Source organism: Pteropus medius, unplaced genomic scaffold, assembly GCF_902729225.1.
Source record: "Pteropus medius unplaced genomic scaffold, Ma_sr-lr_union100, whole genome shotgun sequence".
NCBI lineage: Eukaryota > Metazoa > Chordata > Mammalia > Chiroptera > Pteropodidae > Pteropus > Pteropus medius.
The window spans coordinates 27,689,133-27,714,824 of NW_024340696.1; the positions used below are offsets into that span (position 1 = coordinate 27,689,133).

General features: G+C 37.1%; 1 protein-coding gene across 8 annotated transcripts; it reads right to left on the bottom strand.

Moving 5' to 3' along the window:
• PPIL6 (peptidylprolyl isomerase like 6) lies at positions 1 to 25,524 on the bottom strand. 8 transcript variants are annotated; one of them, XM_039870135.1, is made up of 8 exons: positions 25,327 to 25,524; positions 22,426 to 22,521; positions 19,722 to 19,910; positions 16,760 to 16,822; positions 16,511 to 16,616; positions 12,633 to 12,689; positions 3,097 to 3,232; positions 1 to 627 (listed from the first exon to the last, which is right to left on the bottom strand). In XM_039870135.1, exons 1-8 carry the CDS (start codon positions 25,459 to 25,461, stop codon positions 516 to 518), a joined length of 894 nt encoding a protein of 297 aa, XP_039726069.1. In that variant the 5' UTR covers positions 25,462 to 25,524; the 3' UTR covers positions 1 to 515. The 8 variants fall into 8 exon arrangements, with proteins under 8 accessions (XP_039726069.1, XP_039726078.1, XP_039726059.1 ...); XM_039870144.1 differs by having other exon boundaries at positions 16,511 to 16,658; positions 25,387 to 25,523; XM_039870125.1 differs by having other exon boundaries at positions 16,511 to 16,658; positions 25,327 to 25,522.
• Between the last annotated feature and the right edge of the window lie 168 nt (positions 25,525 to 25,692).

Sequence of the window (25,692 nt, forward strand, 5' to 3'; positions counted from 1 at the left end):
TGACATAAACAGGGATTTATTTGTCTCATATAGTAAGAAGTCCAGAGATAGAGAGTTGCTGGTATTGGTTATGCAGCTTAAGAGCTGGGGCTGACATCTCAGCAGTTCTCTTGGCCCTTCTTTCATGGTTCCAGCCTCCCTGCTTTCAGGACTGAATGAAGGGGAAGGGGCAGGACCACTACATTCTACCCATGTCTCACTGGCCAGAATGAGCTTATAGCAATGAGCTGTTATTTCATGAACTTTTATAGGGACACAGTCAGTGCTGACATTAATCATTGCCACTCCTGGCTGCAAAGGAGGCTGGGAAATTTAGTATTTGGCTTTTATAGTCTCTATGGCAGAGGCAAGAAAGAAAATGAGGAGATACTGGGTGTTAGGTGAACTAACCTACAGCACCTGCAACAGTTTTCAATTAAATTTTATCAAGCACATTAAATTTTATCTAGATTTAATTAAATTTAGAAACAGCTGATTAATACATAATAATTTGTTGGAATATATGAATATGAAAATCAAGCATAAATATCTCCACTGCCAATAATCAAACATTGTTGTATTGGTCTTTCATTCTCTGTTGGAACCAATTCTAGTCGTTGGAGAACTTCTGTTCCTTCAACCAATTGCCTAATACAGGGGAAAAAATGAAAAATTTAGTTATAAATTTTCATGTTTACCTTATATTTCTAAATTGAGGCCTATCCAGCTTAGCTAAGGCTATTTCCTACAAAGTAAATTAACATCAGTCATAAATATCCTTAACAGCTCTAAATGTATGCACTTTGCATGGTTGCCTCACATCTGTCTGGGACCTTTCCAATCTGTTATCCTCACCGCCATCAGGGTGACCTTTAAAAAATGCAAACCTGATCTCATCTCCCTGCTTAAAGCACTTAAGTAATTTCTCATTATCCTTATGATAAAGACCAAAAATCTCTACCATGGCCAACCATGGCCAACCATGGCCAGCTTCCCCATTCCCTTCCAGGGCTGTCTTGCAGCATGCTCCCCTGCCCTGCTTCAGCCAGACTGGCTTTCAGTACCTCAGTAACATCCTGAGCTCATCCTGCTACAGCTGTCTCCTTTGCTCTTGGCCAGTCCCCCACACACCTGTGCTTGGCCTGCCTTCAGATCTCAACTCAGTCATCACTTCCTTGGGGAAGTTCCCCAGACCCCCTGCTCATGGCCCATTCCCCCTCCTCTCCTTTACAGGAGTTATTAGGGTTAAATCTGACATTTGCTTGTATGCTTCTTTGACTCATTTAGATTCTATCATAAGGGCAGATATCATGCTTTTGCTAAGTGCTCAGTGCCTAATACAACGCCTGGAACAGCGCAGGCACCTAATTAACATCCATTGAATATGTGACTAAAAGACAGCTCAAAGCCATGTTAATTTGGATCTTTGTAGACATTCGTAGGCCACAGAGGGAGCTAGTGGTCTGAGTGGAGCTAGACTTTCGATGGTTTCTTGGACTAAAAGAGAGACAATCCCAAACACAGGACCGGTCTCTTCTGCCAATGTTTGGGTTGAGGCAGTGGCTGAGGGGAAGGTGCGATTTCAATTTCATGAACTTTTATAGGGACACAGTGTTGACATTAATCATGCTCTAGACATCTCTTTGTCTGCCTCTGGGCTCTGCTTTTGCCATCCCGATCAGAAACCATGACACGGAGCAGGACATGAAATACAAAATACATTCTGAGGATGACGAGCAGGGGATAAATGGACAGATTCACTCCTGTCCAAAGAGGATGTGATGCCTATTCTCCAAACTGGCTTCACAAATATTGAGTGAGTACCTATTGTGTGTACCTCTCCACTGTGCTAGGTGTTAGGGCACAAGATGAGTGAGACCCAGTCCCTACTTCATGTTGTTCACCAAAGAGGACCAAGAAGCAGTTTGGGTAATTAGGGAGGTTTCTGACCTAAGCCTTAAACAGAATTTTGGCAGACTAAAGGGAGGCAGAAAGGAACAAATAAGCAAAAGCCCAGAGGTTGTTCTGGGAGTGATGGTACTCTGGTCTGGCTGCAGCTCAGCTGCCATGTAGACAGCTTCCAAATCTACATCTCCAGCCCTTGCCCAGCTTGAATACCTACTTCTGGTATTCAGGAGTTGCTACCTTCCTGTCATATAGGTATCTCAACCTAAATTATAACTTGTCCATCTTGAATTCATGATCTTCTCTCCCATATCCTCCTCCTTGTATTCTCTATCTTGGTGAATAGCACCCGCTATCCAACAAGTTCCAAAATCCTAGGAGTTACTTTAGACCTTCACTGCTCAATATGGTAGCCACTAGCCACATGTGGCTATTTAGATTTAATTAAAATTAAATAAAGTTTAGTTCCTCAGTTGCACTAGCCACATTTCAAGTGCTCAATGGCCACATGTGAAATTTGTGGTTAAAATTAACACGGGCATAATATTTTTTCATGGGATAAAGAGTCAATAATTATCCCTATGGAGTGACTGGAATAATATAATACATATTCAGAAAAAATTCTAACATTTTATGTCATTTCAGGGAAAACAAAGCTAGCTTCAACTTATAGTCACTTCGGTAATCACAGACACAAAGCACTGCAGTGATGAAAAGTGTATTCATCCATTTTAGATCCATATGCCCACAAGCATCTTAATGATATTCTAACAATTATTACTTGAGATATTTCCACAAATTGTTCTGTAAAAAAGAAAAATTACTTGTACCCTGGATAGTTTTCATCTATCTCTTCATTTTTCATAGACAATTACTTAAATGGCTTCACTTCACTTCTGCATCTAAATATATCTATATTATTAAGCACTATTGTATTATTCATAGTAATTAAGAATTGATAAGATAGAAGGATGGATGGATGGATGGATGGATGGATGGACATAAAATTATAATGGCTGTGCCTAAATGGTTTCTGTGTTTTTTATAGATATCAAGCATCTTAAAAATATTTATTTCTAAATGTTTATCTACATTTGTATTACTTTTGCTTTTAAATTCTATCTTAGCTACCCACAGTACCATACTTACCCAAGTCTTTTTGAACCATTTTCATATGTGAATAGTATAGATACAAATTTACAATGCACATACCCAAAAGCCACATATTTTTTATCTAGATAGGGAGTTGGTTGTAGTGTGATGTAGAATTGTGACCCATTGCTGTGACGGCCTTTGTTGACCATTCCAAGAACTCCCCTTTTATTATGAGGAATTGAAAAGTTTTCATCTAGAAAAGACAATATTAACAGTAGGTTATTAAAATGTTTCTATTATTTCAATTGATTCTAATATGTAAAGCACAGACAGAATCCTTGGTAACAAGGGTTCTCAATCATATTTATCAATACATTCCAAAATGCAAATAATATATTTCATATTACTTTCACTCAACTGGGCTGTCAAAAAGGCTGGAAAATCTTATTAGAACTATTTGAGCATTTGCTTTTAGTTTATTATTACCATAGCTAAAAACAAGTGTACTAAGAAAATTACTACTGTAAAAGGAAGTACTTTAACAATGTAAAAGGAAGCACATACTAGGATAAAGGTCAGCCCATTTTCTTGTGCTGTTTTTGTCAGTAGTATTTCATTCAAACTACCAATGTGATAATTACAAATGCTTTCGTGGACATGACCCTTCCCCTCACAACATCTTATATAGACCTCCACTGTGGTCTTTATAACATTCCATGTAATTGTGTACACAGTTGTTTCCTCTCTAGTATGTGAAGGCAGGGGCCTTATCTCATAGCTTTACCCCCAGGGTCTCCTAGCACATTACCTAGCATACATGTGGCCTTAAATGTTGATAATGAAAGAAAATGAATTTATACGTATTTTTATTAGTCTTTAAATAAATTTCAATCTCAAACCTTATATGGAGTGATCAAGATTTTGTGGAAAGTAATTTTTTTTTTTTTAAGTTCAAAGTTAATAAGCAAAAAGAATTGTAAGATGGTTATTATGCTACCATTTTCAGGAAGTACCATTTCCAACATGAAATAAGATTTGCCTCCAAACTTAAAAACACAGAAGGAAGTGGTAGGAGATAAATTCAATAAAAGTTACCATTCGATAACTATAAAACCCTGGGAATAATTGAGAGATACAAATATTAACTCTCAATAAGATTTTTCTTAAGTTGCAACTGCTGACTATTCTTAAGTTTCAAAGCTAAGCCAGATAAGCAATTAAGACATATCTGTGATGGTTACTTTTAGCTTGTTAAATTGCAAACTGAATAAAGACATCTGGAATCTTATGAAATGCAAATAAAGCATTTTTGTACACGTATCTATATAATTACATTGATGCTCCATATTCATTTCAGTGGAATAAACAACCCATTAATTTCGGAGAAAAATCACATGGAATAGAAATCCACCTAAAACAAAGATTTAAAGAGTTTTTCCAAAATGGTATTTGCTCTTAGATATGATTAATTTCTCTTAAATTCTGTAAGTAATAAGAAAGTTTATAGAGTGACACTTTTACCAAAAACTTGCGATTATGGAACTTTCACATAACACCTATTCAAAAAATGCTACCTGTGTGAAAGCCCACATATAAAACAGATAAAATGGCTAGAGCCCTCTCACATCCTGAGGATACTTTGTCAGCACCCCTATGGAACAAACAACTTAAAGGGCAATTTGAAAACCACTGCTATAAAAGGATAGAAAAAAAGTTTTTAAAAGGTGTAGGTAGTTCCCGACTTACAAATTTAAAATGTGTTGACCTGAAAAATGTGTGAAAAATAAGTGACTATGATATTAAGTACAGAATGTTGTTGATGTGGAACTTAAGGACCTGAGGCTACGCTGCTTCCGGACTGGCAGTGATGGCAGGGCAGAGGGCAACCTCTAAGTGACTGCCACAAATAGGTAAAGTCCTTGGATGGAATTCAACTTGCTCTTAATGGGGTGTAGTGAGGAGTCATCCCTTCCCTTCCTGTTCTCTCCACAGGTACTGGTGGGGCCTTTGCCGAGGATAGCAAGCAGTGGTGACCCTTCCTATATAAACTTGACAGGAGTTGCAAGCTAGGACTGGTCTATTGGCACCTGCTTTACCAACTCACTTAGGGAACAAAGCCATTGCCAGAGCATATCGCCTAATTAAAGATAGAAGCCAATGACATAATAGAGTTCAAAATAAAATCTTTTCTGAAAAGAGAAGCTTTACTGAAAAATGGCTACCCGAATAGTATATTTGCATTAATAGAGAGAAATATATTTTTCCATTAGTAACAATATTAAAATGGAGAATGAAAATCCCAGGTTTAATTGAACATTTGTTCATTCAATAAATATTTATTAAATACTGACTGCATTCCAAGTACTGTTCTAAGTACTGAGCTTAACACTTTTGAGTTATATAAAAAAATGTAAATTTATCTGCTCACATAATAATTTTTGGGGAGACAGGAAAAAAACTGGCCATTAAATCAACACTTTTCCTTTTCCCCTCACTACGTCTGAGTGAGATAATTAACTATTATAGATTATTTTATCAGCATCCCTGAGTGAAAAGGAAAAATTTAAACAATTTACCAAAGTTTTGGAGTGGGAGGAACAAAAAAAAAGGTTTTTTTAATTGCTGGGAAAAATTAGGAAAGCAAACAATTTTGAGAGCCGGCTAACTCAGACTAATTAGAAAACTTATTTTTAGATCATGGTAACTGAGGCCTGGACTTTCAATAAAGGATAAAAGAAGTTCAGGGAGTTTAACCGATATGGCAGAAACTCAGAACCCTTTCATTACATATCTGTGATTCAGGAATTCCTGCCTACCTCTGCCACTTACAGGAAGGTACTAAGTAGTAGTTACTGCTCTGTGGTTAAAACTGGCATCATTTGTAACATACGACATAAAGAGTGAAATGGGACTGTTCATTTGAAATAGGAATCAGAATTTATGTGAAAAAAAATCAGTTTCTGAATTTTTTAAAAATAAATCTCATTCTCATACTTAAAATGGAAGGAACTACTATAAGTCTGAGAAATTGCCTTGCATTCTCTCTGGTGAAAGTATAATCAGACAATGTGACATATTTCTATAGTCACATTGGAATTTTCTAAGGACAGTTATTCTGACCTGAATCATGTAATATCAATTTTTTAAACTCACTGCTCTAATTTTATCATATTTTAATAATAGCCTATCACTATTTCTTGTTACAGAAAAGTAAATGAAAGTCTGCTACCTAGCATTTTTAAACTGCTGCTTTAATGAAATATTTAAACATGTTGATTATGTCTGTGGCATGAGGAATAAAGAGCCAAGTGTTCAACGCTTGAATAGATAAATCATGGTATATTTATAATATTAAACAGCAGTGAAAATGAGAGAATTACAGCTACAGATAACATGGGTGAATCTCATAGGCCATGATGAACAAAAAGCAAGACACAAAGAATGTCTACCATATAATTCCATTTATATAAAGTTCAAAAACAGGCGTAAGTAACTTAATTATATTGTTTAGGTATCCACACGTGAGTAGTAAAACTATCGAGAAAAGCAAGGAAAAAGGCGAGTGGTTGCTTCTTAGAGGAAGATGGAGTTATTATTGAGAATGGACAAATGGGGGACTTCTGGCATGCTGGCAGTTTTTCTTTCTTGACAAAGATTATAATATGGGGTTTTTGATTACATATGCACCTTTTGTACAAATGCACCTTCTATATATAGAAATCTCACAATTAAAACAAATAACCCTTAAATAGCTACTTAGACTGAATTATCTTCAATTCATGTTTCTAATAAAAAAATACTTTTGTATAACTTTTAGCTGCATTATGTCATACTGACAGTGAATTAGGCTCTGTGCTTTTTATTAATGTCCACTTTCGTTTAAAGATAAGGTAATCTAGAAATTAGACAAATATATTTTAAGTGAATTAGGGCACAAACTACTATTGAGAAACTGGTTTACTTAATGAGAATTAGGGCATGAGCTAATATTAAGAAACTGATCTGCTTAACAGAACAAGGAAAATACCATATTTAAAAACATATGCTTTTTTCTCTTGCTTTTCATGTAAAATGATCTTTTCTCCAGTCAGCCCAAGCCATCTAGTCACCAATCCTTTGAGAGAAAGATAGATAAGGATTACTATACAAAAAATACAAGGAGAAAAAAAGGGTTAATATTTATCTTCTAATATTCAAAATGGTATCTGAAGAGACAATTTTAAAGTTGTGATTTGAAACAAAGCAAAACAAACTTTCCTCAAGTTAAAAAAGGATTAACCAATTTATAAAATAATCATCTTATTAAATTATATAGTCATTCTTTTAACTTCATCGTGTTAAGCTTAATAAAAGTGAGTTTTGTGGTTGTAGTTGTTTTTAACAAGCCCTGGCTTTTAATTCTGCATCTCATGGAAATAGGGTCCCAAGAGAGAAATGTGGAGGAAGGACTGGCTGTCCTCATCTTAACATTCCTTAGAGGGGTGAAAAGAGGAGGGAAACCCATGTTATAACTGTTTTGAGTACTAGTCATGATTTCTCTTCCACACTCATCTTTCCTTCTGGAGTCTCTCTCCTTTTTCTTGATTGGTTACTGAATTTCTAATTCTGCACTGCCAGACAAACTGAATAACAGAGGCTTCCCTGAGCACACTGAGTCTTCTCACTGGGCACCAGTCGACAGCCAGGCCTTTATGCAGAGTCCAAATCCGCACAATAGCCTAAGGATGGTAGCAAAGGATAATCAGTGGAGGCACAGAGATGTCCAGAGGGGCAGGTGAGGAGATGAACTAAGCAATCAGTCTCCTATTGGCCAGAAGGCCAAAGTTCTGTCAGACTGTGCCTCCAAGCAGAAAGAGTTGGGGGGATCTGATAATGGCTGTGGGATAGAGAGCATATGATGGATTCTCATCAGGCATTAAGGACGCAAAGAAAGCTTCCAGGAACATCTTTCCCTGTCTGTACCATCTTATTTTAAGATTGAATTCATAAGCTGCTCTGGGCCACCAACCCCAATTCTCCCAGGCAGTTTTTCTGTCTTGTCCCACAGCACTCGGTTCTTCCTTCATAATAGCAATTGGCATAACACCTGTAGTTTATCTATTTAAACATCTGTCTGCACAAAAACTAAAATTCTTGAGGGTGAAATTTTGGTCACTTCATCTTTGTTTCCAAAGGCCCTAACACTATGTAGCAACCAAACTAAAAATGTAATGTTTCATGAGTAAATAAATGAATGGTGTCACTTGCATGGTTTCATTTGATAAAGTTGTCTTCACATGAATTTAGAAGGAAACTAGCTTTTATTTTTCCCTTTTACTTTGGCCATTGGTTTGATATTATTTTTTTAAACCTTTATATTAAAATACAAATATAAAAAGCCACAGAAAATTAACATATAGTTATTATTAGTTATTACAAAGCAAACACCCTTTTAACCACCACTCAGATCAAGAGAAAAAACTTTGCCAGCCTCCCCTGACGTCTTCGTCAAGTCACTCTCTCCTCACCCGACTTTTACATAAAATTAAGTACTTAATGTTTCCTTATAGTTTTGTCATCCAAGTGTGCATCCCTACATAGTATAGTTTAGTCTTCCCCATTTAAAAAGACTTGTTATGCCTTTTAAATCTCTTTTAATCTACATGCTCTGCCTCTATCCCTTTCTTTTCCTTACATTTTATCTGTTAATGAACCTGAACTATTTAACCTCTAGAATTTCTCCCAGTCTGGAGCTTGCTCATTCCACACACACAGTGGAGTTTAATATAATTCTCTGTTCTCTGTCCTCTCAGCTCGGCTATAATACTTGTGTTGAAAATGCACATTAGTTTCAACTTGATTGATAGATTAGGAAAGGACTTGAGCATGAGAATTCCATCTCTGCTCATGCCCAGTCTCCTCTGGGAGAAACAGGTGAATGTAGAAAACTGCACCCAGCTGAACTGAGCTGTGCTGCAGAGGAACACATACAATTCAGACATACACCAGCTTCAGGTCACTGTATTATTTCATCTCTGGTGTTGCAACTTGCCTTCGATTTCAGAGAACCCTCCTTCCACCACTTCCCAATCACTCATCAGCTGCAAATCTTCCCACGCTGCCTCCACGAATGTCAGGGAGTTTACAAGGTCGAGTGTCATACTCACTTGTTAGTTTTTTTTTCTTGATCACATAATATGTGTAAAACTGTTACTGTTTTTATTAGGTTATTATCTTATTTTTTAATGTGTCACTAAGTTTTTTTACCTCGTTTTTCCTGTAAGTCCTCTGGTTTTTATTGCATGGTTTTACATAGTACAGAGATCTTTAAGAATACATTATGGCAGAACTGGTTCTATTTCTTAAAGGTTGGCAGCTGGGTCCAGAAGCTTAATCAGACTCCTGTTCTATCCCTTTGGTAATATGTTCTCTCAATAGAAGGCTCATAGTGTCCTGTTTATTCTTTTTGTGAAGGCAGCAGACAACCAACATAGCAAATGCCTAGATCCATTATTTCACTGGGGGCAGTGAAATGGTGATATTCTAATTCTATTACTTCCCTTTCATTAATGATTGGAATATTTTTGTAATGAGTTGTTTCACCTTATCTACAATTTGGTCCAGTTCACATAGGAAAGGCAAGATAAATGCTTGATTCTTTCTCTATACTTATCAGTTTTCAAGATAACAAATTAATTTCCTGTCATTCCCCCACAGGTAAGCAATTAGGCTTTACTTTATAATATCATTATGAACTCCTGGATTTAAAGTATCTGTTCGGTCTACGGCCATGCCACCCTGAACAAGCCCAATCCCGTCTGATCTCAGAAGCTAAACAGGTTAGTATTTGGATGGGAGACCACCTAGGAAGACCAGGGGCTGTAGGCGTAAAAAATAAAAAAAATAAGGGATCATAAGCTGACAAGGTCTTTGCAATCTGTGAAGTCAACCAAGGGTTGCCTCGCCTAAAAAAACAATAAGTAAATAAAATAAAAAATAAAGTATGTGTTCCGTTTCAATCAATTGCAACTACTATTCAAATTACTCCATTATTGGCCAGTGAGAACCTCTTCAGGTTGGCTTCTGAGGCCTTTGACATGACCCCAGTAAATCCTTAACAGCACTCCTGCTAGCTGATGACAGTACATGACTGAACATGAGGTTTCAGGCTCATTTTGTAATTTCCTGTTGCAGAACTGGAATCTGCCATTTCTCCCAGAAGCCCTGGTTTCCTTAAGCAAGAAATGACATTGCAAAACAATAATCTAAATGCTAGCAGTGTGTCACTATTGTATTGTTTGTAGACCAATTCGGTAGACAGAGCTAAATACATAGATGAGACACTTTTGAGTTTAAAGTGAAATTTCCAATTCATTTAGAATTATGGTTATTTTACTTATTAGCCTCTGTCATATTTCATCTGTCTCTCCTTCCTTCCACAGTGAAAATCCTGATTCTCAAGGACACAGGAAATAATAAAATTAGAATATTAATTACTTTTCCCACATTACATATACAACAATCTCAGAATAATAATAATATCGTCACCAGTATAATTACTGAAAAGTTTAAATTTTTTGCATGTATTCTCATTTTCCTTTATGTTTTAAATAATTAGACTAAGCATATAGTCATTCATACCATACTCTCACCCTTTTGATCTTCATTAAATTTTAGTTTTACGAGTCACTATACAATTAATGCTCAGCACCAGTTCTTATGTCAAGGTCTCTGTTGTACTTAGGTTGTGTGAAATTCATTCTACAGTCAATTCCTCAAGAAGGGCTCGTGGTAACACTATTTGCTAAAGTTTTAGCTGTTGTTAACTCCGTGTGCCCTTTTACAACTCAAATTCAATATAAAATCCTTAGCTCACATTTCCTTTCCCTGAGCATCATAAATGTATTACTCCATTTCCTTCTGGCATAAGAATATGATGTCAAAGAACATGATGATAATCTACTCTTTTTGCTTAGTTGCCTAAAGAAATTTTTTTTTCTTTAATGTCCAATCATATCACTAACGTATGTCTTGGTGTTGGTTCTAGTTCAGTATTGTCAAGTAGCAGAGTGCTCTTTCGATAAACAGTTTCAAGTTTTCTATACATAAGTTTTTACTTATGGTAAAATACATAATAAAATACATATATCTTAGCTGTTCAGTTTGATGCATTTTTGGCAATTTTGTATAGTTGTATAACCATCACCCAAAACAAAATATAGACCATCAAATCCTTTTTTATTTCAGGAAAGTGTTCTTCAATTATATTTCTCAGTATTGTTCCATTCCTTTGTATTGGTTTAATTCTTTAGGGATAATTATCCATATGTTAGATGTTCTCTATCTTTAATATTTGTCACTTTCTTATAAATCTTTTTTATCATTCTTAATCTTTTCGTTTTTTAAAAAGTGTACTCCTACCTTCTAATTCTTTTAAGACAAATGCCTGTTTTGTTTTTGATCTTGTATTTCTTCGTTTATTTCTAAAATTTTACTGTTAATTCTTTCCTCAGTTGTATAACCTCATATCTGAGTTTTTCTAATCTGATTTACAAATTCTTTCCTGTCTTGTATCATTCTCTTAATGTCTTTTAGCTCATTTTGAAATTATCATTTTTGAATTCTTTTGTGAGCACGTCTTTCTAGTGTGCTTTCATTATCTACAGTGATGTTACTCTGTTATTTATTTTATCTTCTAATAACCATGAAACTTTTTGCTGCTCATTTATATGTAAAATTAGTTTTCCTAAATGTTTAGAAGTAGGTGGGGTTTAAAAGGAAAGTAGCTTTTCCAACTTTACAAAGCTCCCTTTTGTGTTTTTATGTCATGTTCAACAATATGGCAGCTTGCTTTCTGAGATTTCCTGGCTCTGTTCCCATTCCCTCTTTTTCACTGTTGTCCCTATATCTTGCATAATTTTGATTCAGTTCCCAACAATTCCTCTTCAGTGTGAGCCTCTCCTAGAAGAGAGCCATTTCAGATCAGTTTTGAGAGTTCACAGAGGTTAATTGCTCTAGCAACTTCAAACCTTACTAGGGGCCTATGCACTCACCAGTCATTGGCTACTTGGGGGTTCTAGTATTCTCAGGCTCCTCAGATGCCCTGCTTTCTCCCATACTGATACGAATACCATGCAGATTTTGTGGCTGTTGGTAGTATATCCTCACCTTTTTGCACTTTGGGATTCATGTAATTAGCTTGCCAGCTAGTTTTGTTGTAAATGTTATCCATGGGTTTTGAGTTTTTCTAATTCTTTTATCTGTTTTTTATGTTGAGATTTTAAAAAACGAAAAAATGATGCCACCACAACTACCATCTTCCCAGGATCCCAGACAGCCTTAACAGGATGATTATCAAGGTACCAAATCAAGGTACCAATTCTGAGAATGGCGAATTACAAGCCTTAAAAATACCAATTCTCTTTGACCTTACAATCTTAATTTTAGGAATTTATCCTAAAGAAATAATTAGATGAATGAAAAATTGTGCATAAAAAGCTATTCTGGATTGGACTCGGGTATCTTCCTCCCTCCCCATTTTCAACTCTGTTTTAGTATGTGTACTTTTAGTATGTTACCCCAAACACTATCTTATTTGGAGCTATGAACTGTCCTGTCCTGTTAAATTTGAATAATCAACTAATATATGACTGACAAAATTTAAAGATACACACCTTCAAATGTTGGTCCATAAATCGACTCTCCACCATCTCCTTTTCCAGCTACTATATCTGAGAAATAACAATAAATAAACATTAGAATTCTGAAACTAACAAAGAGGATACAATAATGGCAGGAGAAATATGCTTTAAATTATGATTCTCCTTATACCAATGATTATATTAAATTATCTAATTGTTCAATCTATATCAAGAAAATATTATAACTTTTTCACTTGTATTTTGTAAGCACTTTTACATTCAAGGCCCTATCTTTTCCTAATAACTCTTGAAGGTAAGTTAAATTATAATGCCAAACTTTAAAATGATGAAGTAGTAAATTATAACTGTGGCCACGATTTTTTAAAATGTATTCATATAACTTCTGTTTACTTCACAAGTTAGTCCACAGTCCATCGTGCTTTTCAGAAAAATGGAAGGATTAAATTGAGAGGATGAAATAGGAACAGTAAGATCCTTTTAGAACAAGAATAAAAATAGATGCTCTAAAAAGAATTAATGTTCAAGTTTTCATCTCTTGGAACCCTATAGTGCTAACTCATTTATCCAATACTTTGGAAATGAAGTTCCTTTGTAATCTAATGAGGTTTATAAAAAAGGGTATTTATATGATCTATTTTGCATTATTTTGCATATTTTGGCTTGGGCAATGCTCTTACTATAAAACTTCTTTATGCACAGCTTATTTTTTAATCTATTCACAGCAAAAAGGGAGGCAAACTTAACTTGTGAAACTAAAAGTCTCCGAAGCCTGTCTTCGTACTTCCAGCCCCAGAACCTCTTTACTTCCTCAGATCTCTAGTCCACCCTCCTTGAATATGGTATGAAATAAATATGTTTTGAAGAACTGTGCCATTTTAATTCAGTATGAGTGATTTATCAATAATAAAAGTGTCTGTACTATTTTAAAGAAATTTGACGCAACAGCAAGCATGTGGGAAGAATTTATACAGGACAGGGCATGTATTTTAAATCATACTATTCATAAAGCTGGTTCAGAAGTTAATTGATAAACCTTAAGTCTCCAACCCTACTCCACTGATACTCCTCATATGATTCATCCCAAAGTCCTTGGCAGCTCTTGGGGGCATAATGCAATGGCTAAAGGCTAAATCCAGGAATGGGGAAGTTGAGGGTTCCCTAACACTAATCCCTTCAGATCCTAAAGTTTGCTTTGCTTGGACAAATCTTCCCAAATGGTTCACCTCCCCCTTACTAATAAACACCAGTGACGCTCCTTTGTTCCGTCTATCCAAGATCCACCATTACTTTTACCTGTTGCTTTAGAGCTCTCAAGTGGATTTTTTTACATTGATACCAATCAGTATTCAATATTTTTTGTGGCCATACCCACCCCCTTGAATTCAGCCTTGTATATCTGGCATTATTTCTATACTTCTGATAACGAATTCAGTAATACAGAATAGTAGTTAAAGTGAACTTTAAAGTCAGATGGTTTTGATTCAAATCTTGATGCTAGTGAGTTGCCTTTTCAAGCCTGTTTCCTTATCTGTATAGACATGGATAATGGTGAGTGCCTCCCAGGTTCTGAAGATTAAATGAAATCATGTAGGTAGAGCACTTAGTGCAACGCCTAGCAGAATGTCATGCTTGTTCATTAGTGACTTATTATTGTGCAGCATCATGTGGGCTAGAGATAATGATATCATTTTCACCATCATTATGATCAGTATGGTGATGATGATGACAAAATGTATTAAACTGTATCTCAAGAGATCTTTCTGAAGATGATAGGCCTTGCGATAGCCACAGAGAGAGAGTCCTATCAAAATGGCTTAATGACTTGATGTCTTCTTTAACTTAGCACTTTAGAAATGAGTAGAATGTATGTTTTCCATTTAACTATCCATTCATTTATTTGTTTGTTCATTCAACAAATATTTTTTAAGTACCTACAACATGCCAGGCACTATTCTCAAACCTGGGGATACAATAGAGAATAAAATAGATAAAAAAACTCTGCCCTCAGAAACTTATTTTCTAGTGAAGAGAAACAGACCATAAACGAATTACCTAACAAATATATAATAGTATGCCCAGTGGTGAAGAAAATAAAGAAGTAATAAAGCAAAGTAAGGAGATATAAAAGTAGCAGGAAAGGGGGTAAGGAGAGGCATGTGGGCAGGAAGGTGGAAATTTTAAATAGGGTGATCAAGTAAGTCCTTGATGAGATGAACTCTGGGCAAAAATCAAAAACAGATCAGGGGCGAAGGGAGGGAACAGCTGGAGGACTAGCTGGGTAGAGTGTGTGTCCCAGGCAAAAGAAAACAAAAACCCTCAAGGCACATATATGCTTGATGTGCTTAAGAAAAAGCAAGGCCAATGTGTGGAGCAGAGTGAGGGAGATATCAGAAGATGCAATGGGGCTGCGAGGGAGTAAAGACTGTAGGGCCTATTAGTTTCAAAGGGCAAGCAATAATGCCTGGAAGCAGCCCAAGGCACAGCATGAAACCACATTTAGCTCCAAAATTCTACACATAGCCTGTGGGAATCTGACATCTGGAGGGAAAAGAATGTTCACTGAGCTTGGCACTTTCAGTATACCACGTCGCTGAATCCTTACCGCATCCTGTGATATTATAATTATCCCCATTTTATAATTAAGAAACCGATTCAGAGATGCTAAGTGCCTTATCCAACATGGTACAGCTTGTATGTATAAATTTGGTTGTAAATCTAGTAATCAGAATTTTTTCCAAACTGTCCTTAACATTGCTGCTCCAAAGATCTATGTACTTTACTATCTGGAAATTTTACTTCAAATAAATAAACAAATAACATGACTTACTTTCCTCAAATCTTGTTTTGGGGAGTGGGAGTGGGGAGGTCTAACCAAAACCAAAACAAAGAACATAGCATCTGGGAGCCCAGCACATAATAGTCAACACTGAACTGAGTACCAGGAGATCCTGACACTAGCCCCCTTGAGGACTGTTTTATACTAACGAAAAATTGAAAGCAATCTAAATGTTTACCAATAGGATATTAAATTGGTATAGCAATGTGATAAAAAATTAGGCAGACCCTAATAGCATGTATATTAAGTGGAAAAATAATGTTAGATAACAGTATTGGTGGTTTTTCTTGCATTGAAAAAACTGATGGAAAAATAGCTGATTTACAGACTATGTGCTTGGGTTAAATCTACACTTTTCTCATCAGTCTCAGAATGTTCCAGGTTGTAGAAAAATAATTAAACATTATTAATTTAAGCCCCTGTATATTTCATCAAGTTCAAGCAAATTTTCTTCTGCACTAATTATTTTTAAATTGCTTCCTGATGGCTCCCTATGGAATATTTCCCAAAAGGCCTCCCAAATTTAATTTTGTGCTGTTAATCAGACAGCTAGTCTGTATAAAGCAAAATAATTGGCTTGAAAAGAAAACAAAATAAAGACCAAAATGCTCTGGCTCTTACTTTTCAATTGTAACAATGTAACATCTTTGGTAAGAAAAAAGCTGTTTTCCATTTATTCTATATTCAAATTCTTACCTTTAATATGCTTCTTTTTAAAAGCACTGTATTTTCTAGGCACTCTTATTTATTTAGATGAGCATTTAAAACTACATTTTGATTAAAAAAAAGTTATCCTACTTTCTTACGACTTTTTATTTTAAAATATTCCTGCTAACATAACTTAGACTTGTTTATTTTAATAATTAGGGGATTTTTAAAAAGAATATGAATATCTTAATTCATCATTTGGCCATATAAAACATCCCTTAAATATATATAACATCTAATATTAACTATATTTAATTTTATATGTATTTTACAAAGGTAGATAAACAAAATTTGGATGTTCTGATTTGATTTTGCAATCGAGCTGTATTTAAGATTTTAAACTCACCTCCTCCTTGTAGCCAACCATTCTGTACTAACCGATGAAAAATCGAACCTGCATAATGTAGCCTGACGCCACTTTGAGAAAATCCCGCTTTTCCTGTGCACAAGACCTGAAAATTTTTACACGTTTTGGGACATACATCACAGTATAGCTGAAAAATAAAGATTAAAGATGTCAAGGATTAAGTATTTGACATTCAACAGTTAGAGCCCCACTCCCCCCAACTAATTAAAACAACAAAAAGCCTCTTACCTCAAAAATCAATTTTCCAATTGGATAAAAACCAATAGAAATATCCAAGAACACAAAATCATGCTATTAAAATTCAGGAGAAAAAGATAATACAGGTCAATGTCTTAGAAGAAAAAACAGAATGTTTTCATTGATGTTAACATCATTAACAGTAGAGAACGTTAACAGCAAAATTAAAAGAATGACTTAAAGAAGTTTGTCTCATTTTATTATATTGTCTTTACGACTAAAATAACACACTTTTTAAAACCCTACAGTAGCAAAGGTCTGAGTAACACTAACCTGTCACCAGGACTGAGAACACATGGCCTAGATATCCATCCACTACATTGTAAACTAGGTGTGGAAAGGAACACTAGTGAGTCCCTTGGGAAAAGAAGCAGACTGGGAATTCTTTTCTTTCCTGAGTTATTTTGGAAAAAGAGCCAACATGAGCGCCATGGATCTGGTTACTGTGTATTCTGGATTTTCAGTCAGCTCAGATTAGCTAACCAAGGCCAGTCTTTCTGAGGCCACTAAATCTATAGGAAGTGTGGTTCCAGGGAGAAGAGATGATGAACTTTTGAGTTATTTCAATCATATTCTCATGTTCCCAGAGGCCCCCAGCTCTGGTTTTAATTGACATCCTTTCTGGCAGGGACAACTAACATTTGTTAGACAGGTCTACCCCATAAAGAGACATCCAAAATGAAAACGCTAGTCACCATCACAGTGGCATTCATTTGGGGAGCAAAGCACATCTAAGGAATACATAAAAATGCTGCCTGATTTAACAAGGTACATAATTTGCCCTGCTCTATTTCTTAAAAATCGAGGAAACATAAATGAAATCACTTTTAAGTGTACCACTATCATTGATTTTATGTCATTCTAACCTTTTTTAAAAAAATTAAAAGACTTAAATAATATTGTGTTATCTGGCATCCGGGAGTGAAGTATTACATCCATACTAATTCTAACTAATTTGTGCCTCTCAGCTTCTATGCTACATGTTTTTCATTATATAAGAGTATTATAACTTTATAATAAGAGGCATAATATAGGAAACTTCACAGGCTTAGAAGGAAAATGAGAATATACTGTGCAATAATATCTTATCTTTATGAGGTTGTCAAGAGTAAATAACTCTGAAAATTCTAATGAAAAAAGAGCAAATGAATGCAACACAAGATAATGTCACCTAGCAGCCAAACACACAAACATAATTATCTAGCATATCAATCAAACCAAGAAGTAAATGAGTCGAGTTTTACTCAACAAGAAAAATCTACCATCTGGGCAAAAAAAACAAGGATTTCCTCTAGAATCTAGGTCCTCTCTCCTCACTGACACTAATGAATTCAAGCTGTCTTTATCTCTAACCCACGTGACCATAACAGGTTTCCAAATGGCTGCCCTGCCGCCAGGCTTTCCCCACTCCAGCCTGTTTCCGCACAGCCCTAAAAGTTTTTCCAAAAAAGCAAAGAGCATTACGTCATACTCTTCATGAAAAGTTCTGTTGGCTTGGCTTCCTGCTAGATAAGATATAACTCCTTTGTTCAGAATGGATGGTGAGTTCGACCTTTCTTGAGTGTATCTGTTTGGGTTTTTTCGCTGCTTAACAGCTGAACACCTTTCTTATTTCGGGAACTCCCCACAGGGCCCCACCATCTTCTTCAGAATCTAAAGGGGCCAGATTCTCCCAGATCTGTGAGAGCTGGGGTGTAGGGATATGACCTTGGCTCCACTAGTTAGGTGCTCTTGCCTGGGGCCTTGGCTCTGCAGGGAGTGTCAAAGACACAAGGAGAGTTGAGAAGTAATTCTTAGTCAAGGTGTCAATTCAAATCCAGACCAGCAAGCACCTATAGCAGATCCTGGCTGCACATTCCTGGGGCATGACTCTGGCCATGTTTTCCAATTGCCAGGCCTCCCTTGGTTCCTACCTGTTTTCCAAAGCGGGTTTCTCCAGCTTTCCTGTCAACTGTGAGGTTACTAATATCCTTTCAATACATATCTTTTTTCCTTAAGTTAATCAGAGTAGCTTGGTATTGATGGTACCAAAAATCCTGACCAATATTCTCATTTTCCCACTAATTCTGGCCTCCTTGCTGTCCCCTGCTATTCCCAGAGTACACCATGTACTTCCATCCCTTTGGGAATTAACTGCTATGAACATTAAATTCCTCCCCACGCCCCAGGATTTCAAGCATTTTTCAAGTGCAGTTTATTCAACCAAATATTCACTGAGCACCTATGTTTCAGATTCTGTTCCAGGCAGTGGTTAAACAAGGATGAACAAGACAGGTCTTTGCCTTTGCACAGCTCAGGACACTGGATCTTTCTGTGGCCCAAGTATCATGAGCATGAAGTGATTTTCATATGTGGTAGTTGTTGCTACAAGGTTTCTGAGGAAAACTGCAAAGTACTTTTACCTCTATTGCCATCCCATCCTGATGTCTGTCTCACTCTCTAAACCTCAAATTTCATGACTGTTCTCTTCCCAATGCCATAGTTTATCTAGTCCTGCTCTCACCAACTATATATCATGTTTTAAAATGTCACCTCTCAAACTTTTCATTCTTTTAGTGCAGTAGCTCACACTGAGGTGTTAGAAAGTATTAACTAAAATAGTCCATAAAGGTAATGAGTGACAGGCTCAATCTTCTTCGGCGGCGGCGGGGGGGGAGAGTGGTCTCTTTATATTTTAAAATGGATGACAATGCATGTCAACTTCTAAGAGGATGTCTGGAGATGTTCTCTCTGTGCAGCCTGCCTGCTGTGAGATAAGCTTGCTTTACTTACCACCAAGCCAAACTCTGCCATATTATAATCCTGTGCAACTGGATCATAAAGTCATTGAGAACTTAAAACCTGGTCTCCTACTCTTTTATATTCCCTACATTAGAATATCAATAATTAATGATGAATAAATATAAATGATCAAAGAAGCTACTCTTTTTCTTCAAAAATTAGTGTAACTTGCCTTGGTATCTTGTAAGAATTTAATAGAATAATCCACAGCAAGTGCATCATAAAGTGCGGCAGGTTTAAAATCAACTATATCCCACACCTTGTGGGCCCATTTCTGAAGATCAAGTGCATCTCCCAGGAACTGATCGTTAATAAAACATATGACGTAGGACGAATATTCCCAAACTTCATTCTTAAGTTCCTGTAAAGGACAAAAAAAAAAAAAACCAATAAAAAAAATATAATGAAGGAAAAAAAATACTTGCTCAACCCACAAGCCAGAGCTTGGATTTAAGTCTAGGAACGAATCTTTAAAAAACGTAATTTTTGCCATCTTTCAGAATTTGCTCTCAAAAAAATCAGATATTTTCAAGAATCTGACATCACTGAAAGCAAAAAATGACCTAGAAGTAATCTTAATAATGGTACAATCATAGAAAATAGATGGTGATTTGTAATAAAAATCTATGTGTGTATTATGTATGTTATATTAACTTGAAAACAAAAGGCAGTCTCTGACATCATTTCTGAAGCACATTTTACTGTGCATACATGTGGAAAGGTCAGGGGTTCCAAGCAAAACATGGTTTTCAATGGCCAAGGATAGAATGAATGCTTTTTTGACAGAGGGAGTCAGGGATTTCCTGAAGGCCAGCAAGGATTTCCAGGCATGCCAGGGGCAGTGAGGAAAAGAACTCACCTGTATCAACACTTTCAAGTCTTAAGCCTTTCAAAATGAAATGCATTAGTGTTTTCATCCATACAACACTGATAAGTCAACTTCCTAAATCCCAGTGTGTGGCCACTGAGTAATGTCCCCTCCAAAGAGATCTGGTTTATTATTACCCAGTGCCAGTCCCAGCAAAACCACAGATAGTTTGGGACAGCTGTTCTCCAATTTCAGGAGGCAATCAGAATTACAGATTCCTGAGCTGCATCCGAGTTTCTGATTCTGGGGTGGAGCCCGAGTATTTGCATTTCTAACATCATCTTGGGAGATGCTGATGCTGGTGGTCTGGAGACAGCACTTAAGAGAAATGCTCCTTTTGAAAACAGTCTGCCTTCAGCTTGCCGACAAAAATAGACTCAAATACAGAGGACAATCTGGTGATGGCCAGAGGGGAGCGGGGCTGAGGGACTAGGAGAATGGGCTGAAGGGTTAAAGAAATACAAATTAGTAGTTGATAAATGGTCTCGAGGATGTGGAGCATGGCATAGGGAATGCAGTTAGCATTAATATAATGGCTAGGTGGAGAGCCAGAGGAGAGAAAGAGCAATTAGGAGGATCGTTTTATAAACTATATAAATGTCTAACCAATGTACTGTATACTTGAAACTAATAATATAAAATTAAAAAAAGGAAAAACACACACACATACATACACACAAAAGAGAGTACAGTCAGAATACGTTAAGAGGAGTGGGCGCAAACCAAAGCAAAAGATCATGGCTCTCCCGGAAGTGGGGAGCACGATGCTCTTGGACGATACAGTAGCTTTGGTGATAAAAATTAAGAAAACATTGTTTTATGTTAGGGTGACCAACTGTCCTGGTTTGCCCAGGCCTGTACCAGCTTTAGTCTTAAAATTTCTACATCCCATGAAACCCCTCAGTCCCAGGCAAACCAGGACCACTGGTCACCCCAGTTGTAAGGATTACAGTTAATATATAAAGGAAGCTATTAGGACAGTATCTGGCATATCATAAGCACTATATGTAAGTGTTTGCTATGGTTCTATTTGAATTCCAATGAAAATGTATTATGGCTATGAAAATGGTACGAGACTTAACAAATAGCATTCTTGACTTAGTCTTGCACCAGTCATGTGATTGAAGAATGACATGGTCTCAGGTAAAACACTATCCACCTGATAATCACAGGATCACAGGATCTCCTTGTGCAACTTGGGACAGAACCACCAAAAACGCTCTGCTCAGGGGAAATGGGATTTCACTGGGGAGATAAGGTGGGGCAGGGAAACCAGGGCTGAGACTTTCTATAGAACTGGGCCAGGGGTGACAAGCAGGAGGCATACCCCATTGCAGCCTCCCTCCCAACATGAGATATTGCTGAGCCAGGATGTCACCTTAAAATCCTTCATATCACATGCTCCAGACAGCACTACCAACTGATCAGGGTTGACACCCAAGAGAAAACCTATCTGCCATCCCTGGACAAGCTCTGCTAGCCTTGGGGCCTAGGGTTCTCCAAGGGTTCGGTTAGGTGGGAGATGAAGAGAAAGATGCTTCAATTAGGACAAGGCTACCCTGTGGGAACTTGGTGCCTATCGTCACATCCCCCCAGTAAACAACCCAACACAAGCCCCCGACTATATCTGTTTACACCACCAAAGCGTTTCAGAGTTAGAGCCAAGAAGAGCACCAGGCCATAGTAACCTAAGTGCTGGGGTGTCAAAGGAAGTATGAGTACGTGATATGCAGGGAAAAGAGGGCAACCATCAGCAGGGGTAAACAGCAGCACTGAGAGGTAAAACTTACCTTTATCATATGCCTTCCAAAAGAAAATCCTGTAAATGTTATACTTTCTCTTAAAACCAGCCTGGTAAAATGATTGAAATAATTTGGGAAAAGTACATAAGTTAGAGAAATAAAGTCTAGTTGCACTAAAATTACTACTTCAGTTTTTCCAAAACAGTGCATAGATAAATAATTCAGACAAAACTTTGCTCATTTCCCACACCCCAAATATCCTTTACCCTTTTTTTCTCCTGTAGATACTGATACCATGCAAATTCTTGAAGAGGAACTATTATAGGATCTTCAAATTTGGATGGAAAATTATTCTTCAGACACTAGGTTTTAAAACAGAATAATTATTTTAGAATAAGTTCTTTTTTTTAAAGTAGAAATCATTTCCCTCAATTTTTATGGGGTCTCCAGGAAGTTTTATACAACAAACACCTAGGCCACATAGTTTGGCTTAGATGCCTACTCCTAGAGGCCCCTGTGTTCACCTCCATTAAGTCACTCCTTAGTCTAAACTGGGGTTCTGGCTTGTATCCCACCTGTAGAGAGAATAAGCTCCTTGAAGACACAGACTATGTCTTAGTTTTCCTATGTTCCCACTGGCATCAATATCTGGCACATAGACCATTCACACATAGCAACTGAATAAATTCATGAGTTTATGCCAATAGTTTGTGATCTACCATGTTCTTTTAGTATCATTTTTTCCCTTAATTAAACTCTTACTAAACCTCAGTAGATTAATGGGTACTTTTAATTAAAATAAATAAATGTTATTGCTTTAAATCACTGATATATGGAGAATGACCGAAAGGCTATTGTTGTGATTATACCTTGAGAAAAAGAGAAGTAAATTCTAAATATGGTTAGGTTTAGATATTGAGTATGTTTTGGTTTACCATATTGTTTTGTCTATATGAATCAGAGAAAATTCTTACTGGTTCACAATCCCTGTCAAAAAAGAAAAAGAAAGTTTTGGTTCCTAATGTTATACTTTGCCTCCTCCTAAAGCAAGAAAAGGTAGCTGAGGCAACAATTAGGTGTCTCACTTTTCTGAGTGGGTCAGAGGAGTAGATGGGCCAACAGGGAAAAGTGACAGCTGGCACCTCTGCGGTGATCTAAGAGGACAATGACCTGGCATGCTTCACCAGTGGTAGATATTCCAAGGGGGAGGAAACCAGAATGTGAATGTATCTTGTCCCCTGGGACCAGGGATAGCAGAAGAGGACAACAGCAATCTAGACATCTTTGTCTTAGGCTACTGTCCCCAATGAACACATGACATATCCTTTTTTTCTCAATTCCAGTGTGTGTTCAGTCTGAGGCAGTTGTGCTGGATAACTATTTCTAACTGAAGGACTACCTGGAAAAACTAATAAACCCAACAGTTTTCAAATTAAGCCTACTTAATCATACTTTCTTCATAAATTTAGTGTTTGTTTAGAATGGACTACAACTAAATTTGAATATATGTAATACTCTTTACAAAACGAAATCTTCGTCAGTTAATTATGTATCTGAGATTGCTCACAAATAATCATGTTGGAAATATTTTCAAGGATTTATTAAGATAGAGCTAACTAAATTTATATTGCTTTCATATTCAAATAGAGCTACAGTAGGCAAAAGATTAAGGGAAAATTATCACTAATAATATAATTAAGGCATTGTTTTCTTGACTTAGTGTCCTCTACAACAGGAGTTGGCGAACTGTGGCCAGTGGGCCAATCTGGCCCGCTGCCTGATTTTGTAAGACTTGAGAGCTAAGAATAATTTTAGACTCTTAAATAGTTGAAGAAGATCAAAAGAATCATATTTAATGTCACATGAAATTATATGTAAGTCAAATTTCAGTGTCCATAATACAATTTTATTGGAAAACCACTACTCATTTACATATTGTCTGTGGCCGCTTTTGCACCACAAGGACAGAGTTAAGTAGTGGTAACTGAGAGCCTATGGCTCCAAAGGCCTAATAATTTAATAACTGGACTTTACAGAAAAAAATTGCCAACATCTCTATGATGTGGAGCAAGCACATAAAGCATGTGCCTTCAGAAAAGAAGCTAAGAAAAACAAGGTGAAAAAATCCCTCAAACACATTAAATGCAATTTAGGCCATAAAACTATGCTGATCCCATCAGCCAGCTAATACAGCCCTCAATTTCTATTTCTTTTGATTATCCACATATCAACTTCTGATCACTTATTCTCTTCATCTTGATAAACTTTATCTAGTTCACAAATTAGTTACTATTTCGTGATTTGATTTAATCATGCACTTTTAACTCTGTGGACTTAGAGCAGACAAGGTAGGAATTGAAGATTTCTTCTATTTGGGAACATTTTGTGTCAAGTATCCAGCTGGGTACTTTGAGAGATATAAACATGAATAGGGTATTTTCCTGGAGTCTAGTGGGGTTGTGAAGGAGAGAAATTTGCATAACCTTAGAGCAGCATTTCTGGAGCAAACCCCAAAGACGTGCTAAATTCTATACTTCAACATTTCACACATTTCTACATTTCCCCTGCATGTGGGTTATAGGTGTGCTGCAACGTTACTGACCTGAGCACATTCTTCCAATTAAAGCGTTTTTCCTTTTTTTTTTTAATCTTTCTGCGAGTTTACAAAGAAATGTCTATATTCTCCAAAGCACTTGATGGTCATTTATTAAGAAATCCTCTTAAGCACTAATACGTTTGGAATGCAGTGACTGCTGCAGAAAATTTAAAAGAAAAAAAACCCTCCCGAATGAATAGTTTTGAATAGTTTTTAAAAATCATTTGGAGTGGGAGTTTCTAAAAAGTCAACTAGTTTATACGGTAGCATTTTTTCCTAAACATTTTTTTCGTGAATTTTTAAAATCTATAATTTCAGTTAAAAATAAATGTGAAATAAAATGTGTGGATATGTAGAGAGGTGGAATTACCTTTATTCTCGGCAAGGTTCTGAACGCTTCCTTCGCTCGGATCCCCCCTTTTAGTAGCCCTTCTCGAAGTGGAATGCCCGCTCTCTCGGACCCGCCCGCCCTTTTCCCCTACAAGCTCGGATCCAACCAGACTCCGCACCACCAGGAGGCGCGAAGCCGAGAAGCAGAAAGGGCTGCCCGCACTGGTTTCTTCGGGGTTACCTCAGCTGTGCTCTTCGCGATCTGAAATGTATTGCTTTTGAAGAGCCCCACCACCTTCACCTGCAGCGGCTGCTCGGGCGGCGACTGAAAGGCGCACGGGACCGGCCTCGACCTGCAAGGCTGTGCGCTCGCCATGGCAGCGATCTGCTACTACTCGGAGCACAAACACGGCGTGTCGCCACGGCAACCGCGCGACCCCGCCTCCGCCGCTTTCTGGAAGGAGGGAGGCGGGGGCGGGGTTAGGGGCGGGGTTAGGGGCGGGGTGGGCGGCGACGGCCAGGCCTTTACGCCTGTTGCTGGTGAGCCTGGCGGGAGCTGGAGAAGTGGGCGACGGCCCGCCGGCGGCCGCGGTCAGGGACGAGCTTC

Bases quoted from the DNA above. Each gene is read 5' to 3' on its own strand.
- PPIL6 (XM_039870125.1), bottom strand. From the start codon at position 25,461: ATGGCGAGCGCACAGCCTTGCAGGTCGAGGCCGGTCCCGTGCGCCTTT. The intron at 22,522-25,326 runs GTAACCCCGAAG...TTTAAAACCTAG, and splicing joins TCGCGAAGAGCACAGCTGAG to TGTCTGAAGAATAATTTTCC. The intron at 19,911-22,425 runs GTAAAGGATATT...TGTCCTTTACAG, and splicing joins ATCTACAGGAGAAAAAAAGG to GAACTTAAGAATGAAGTTTG.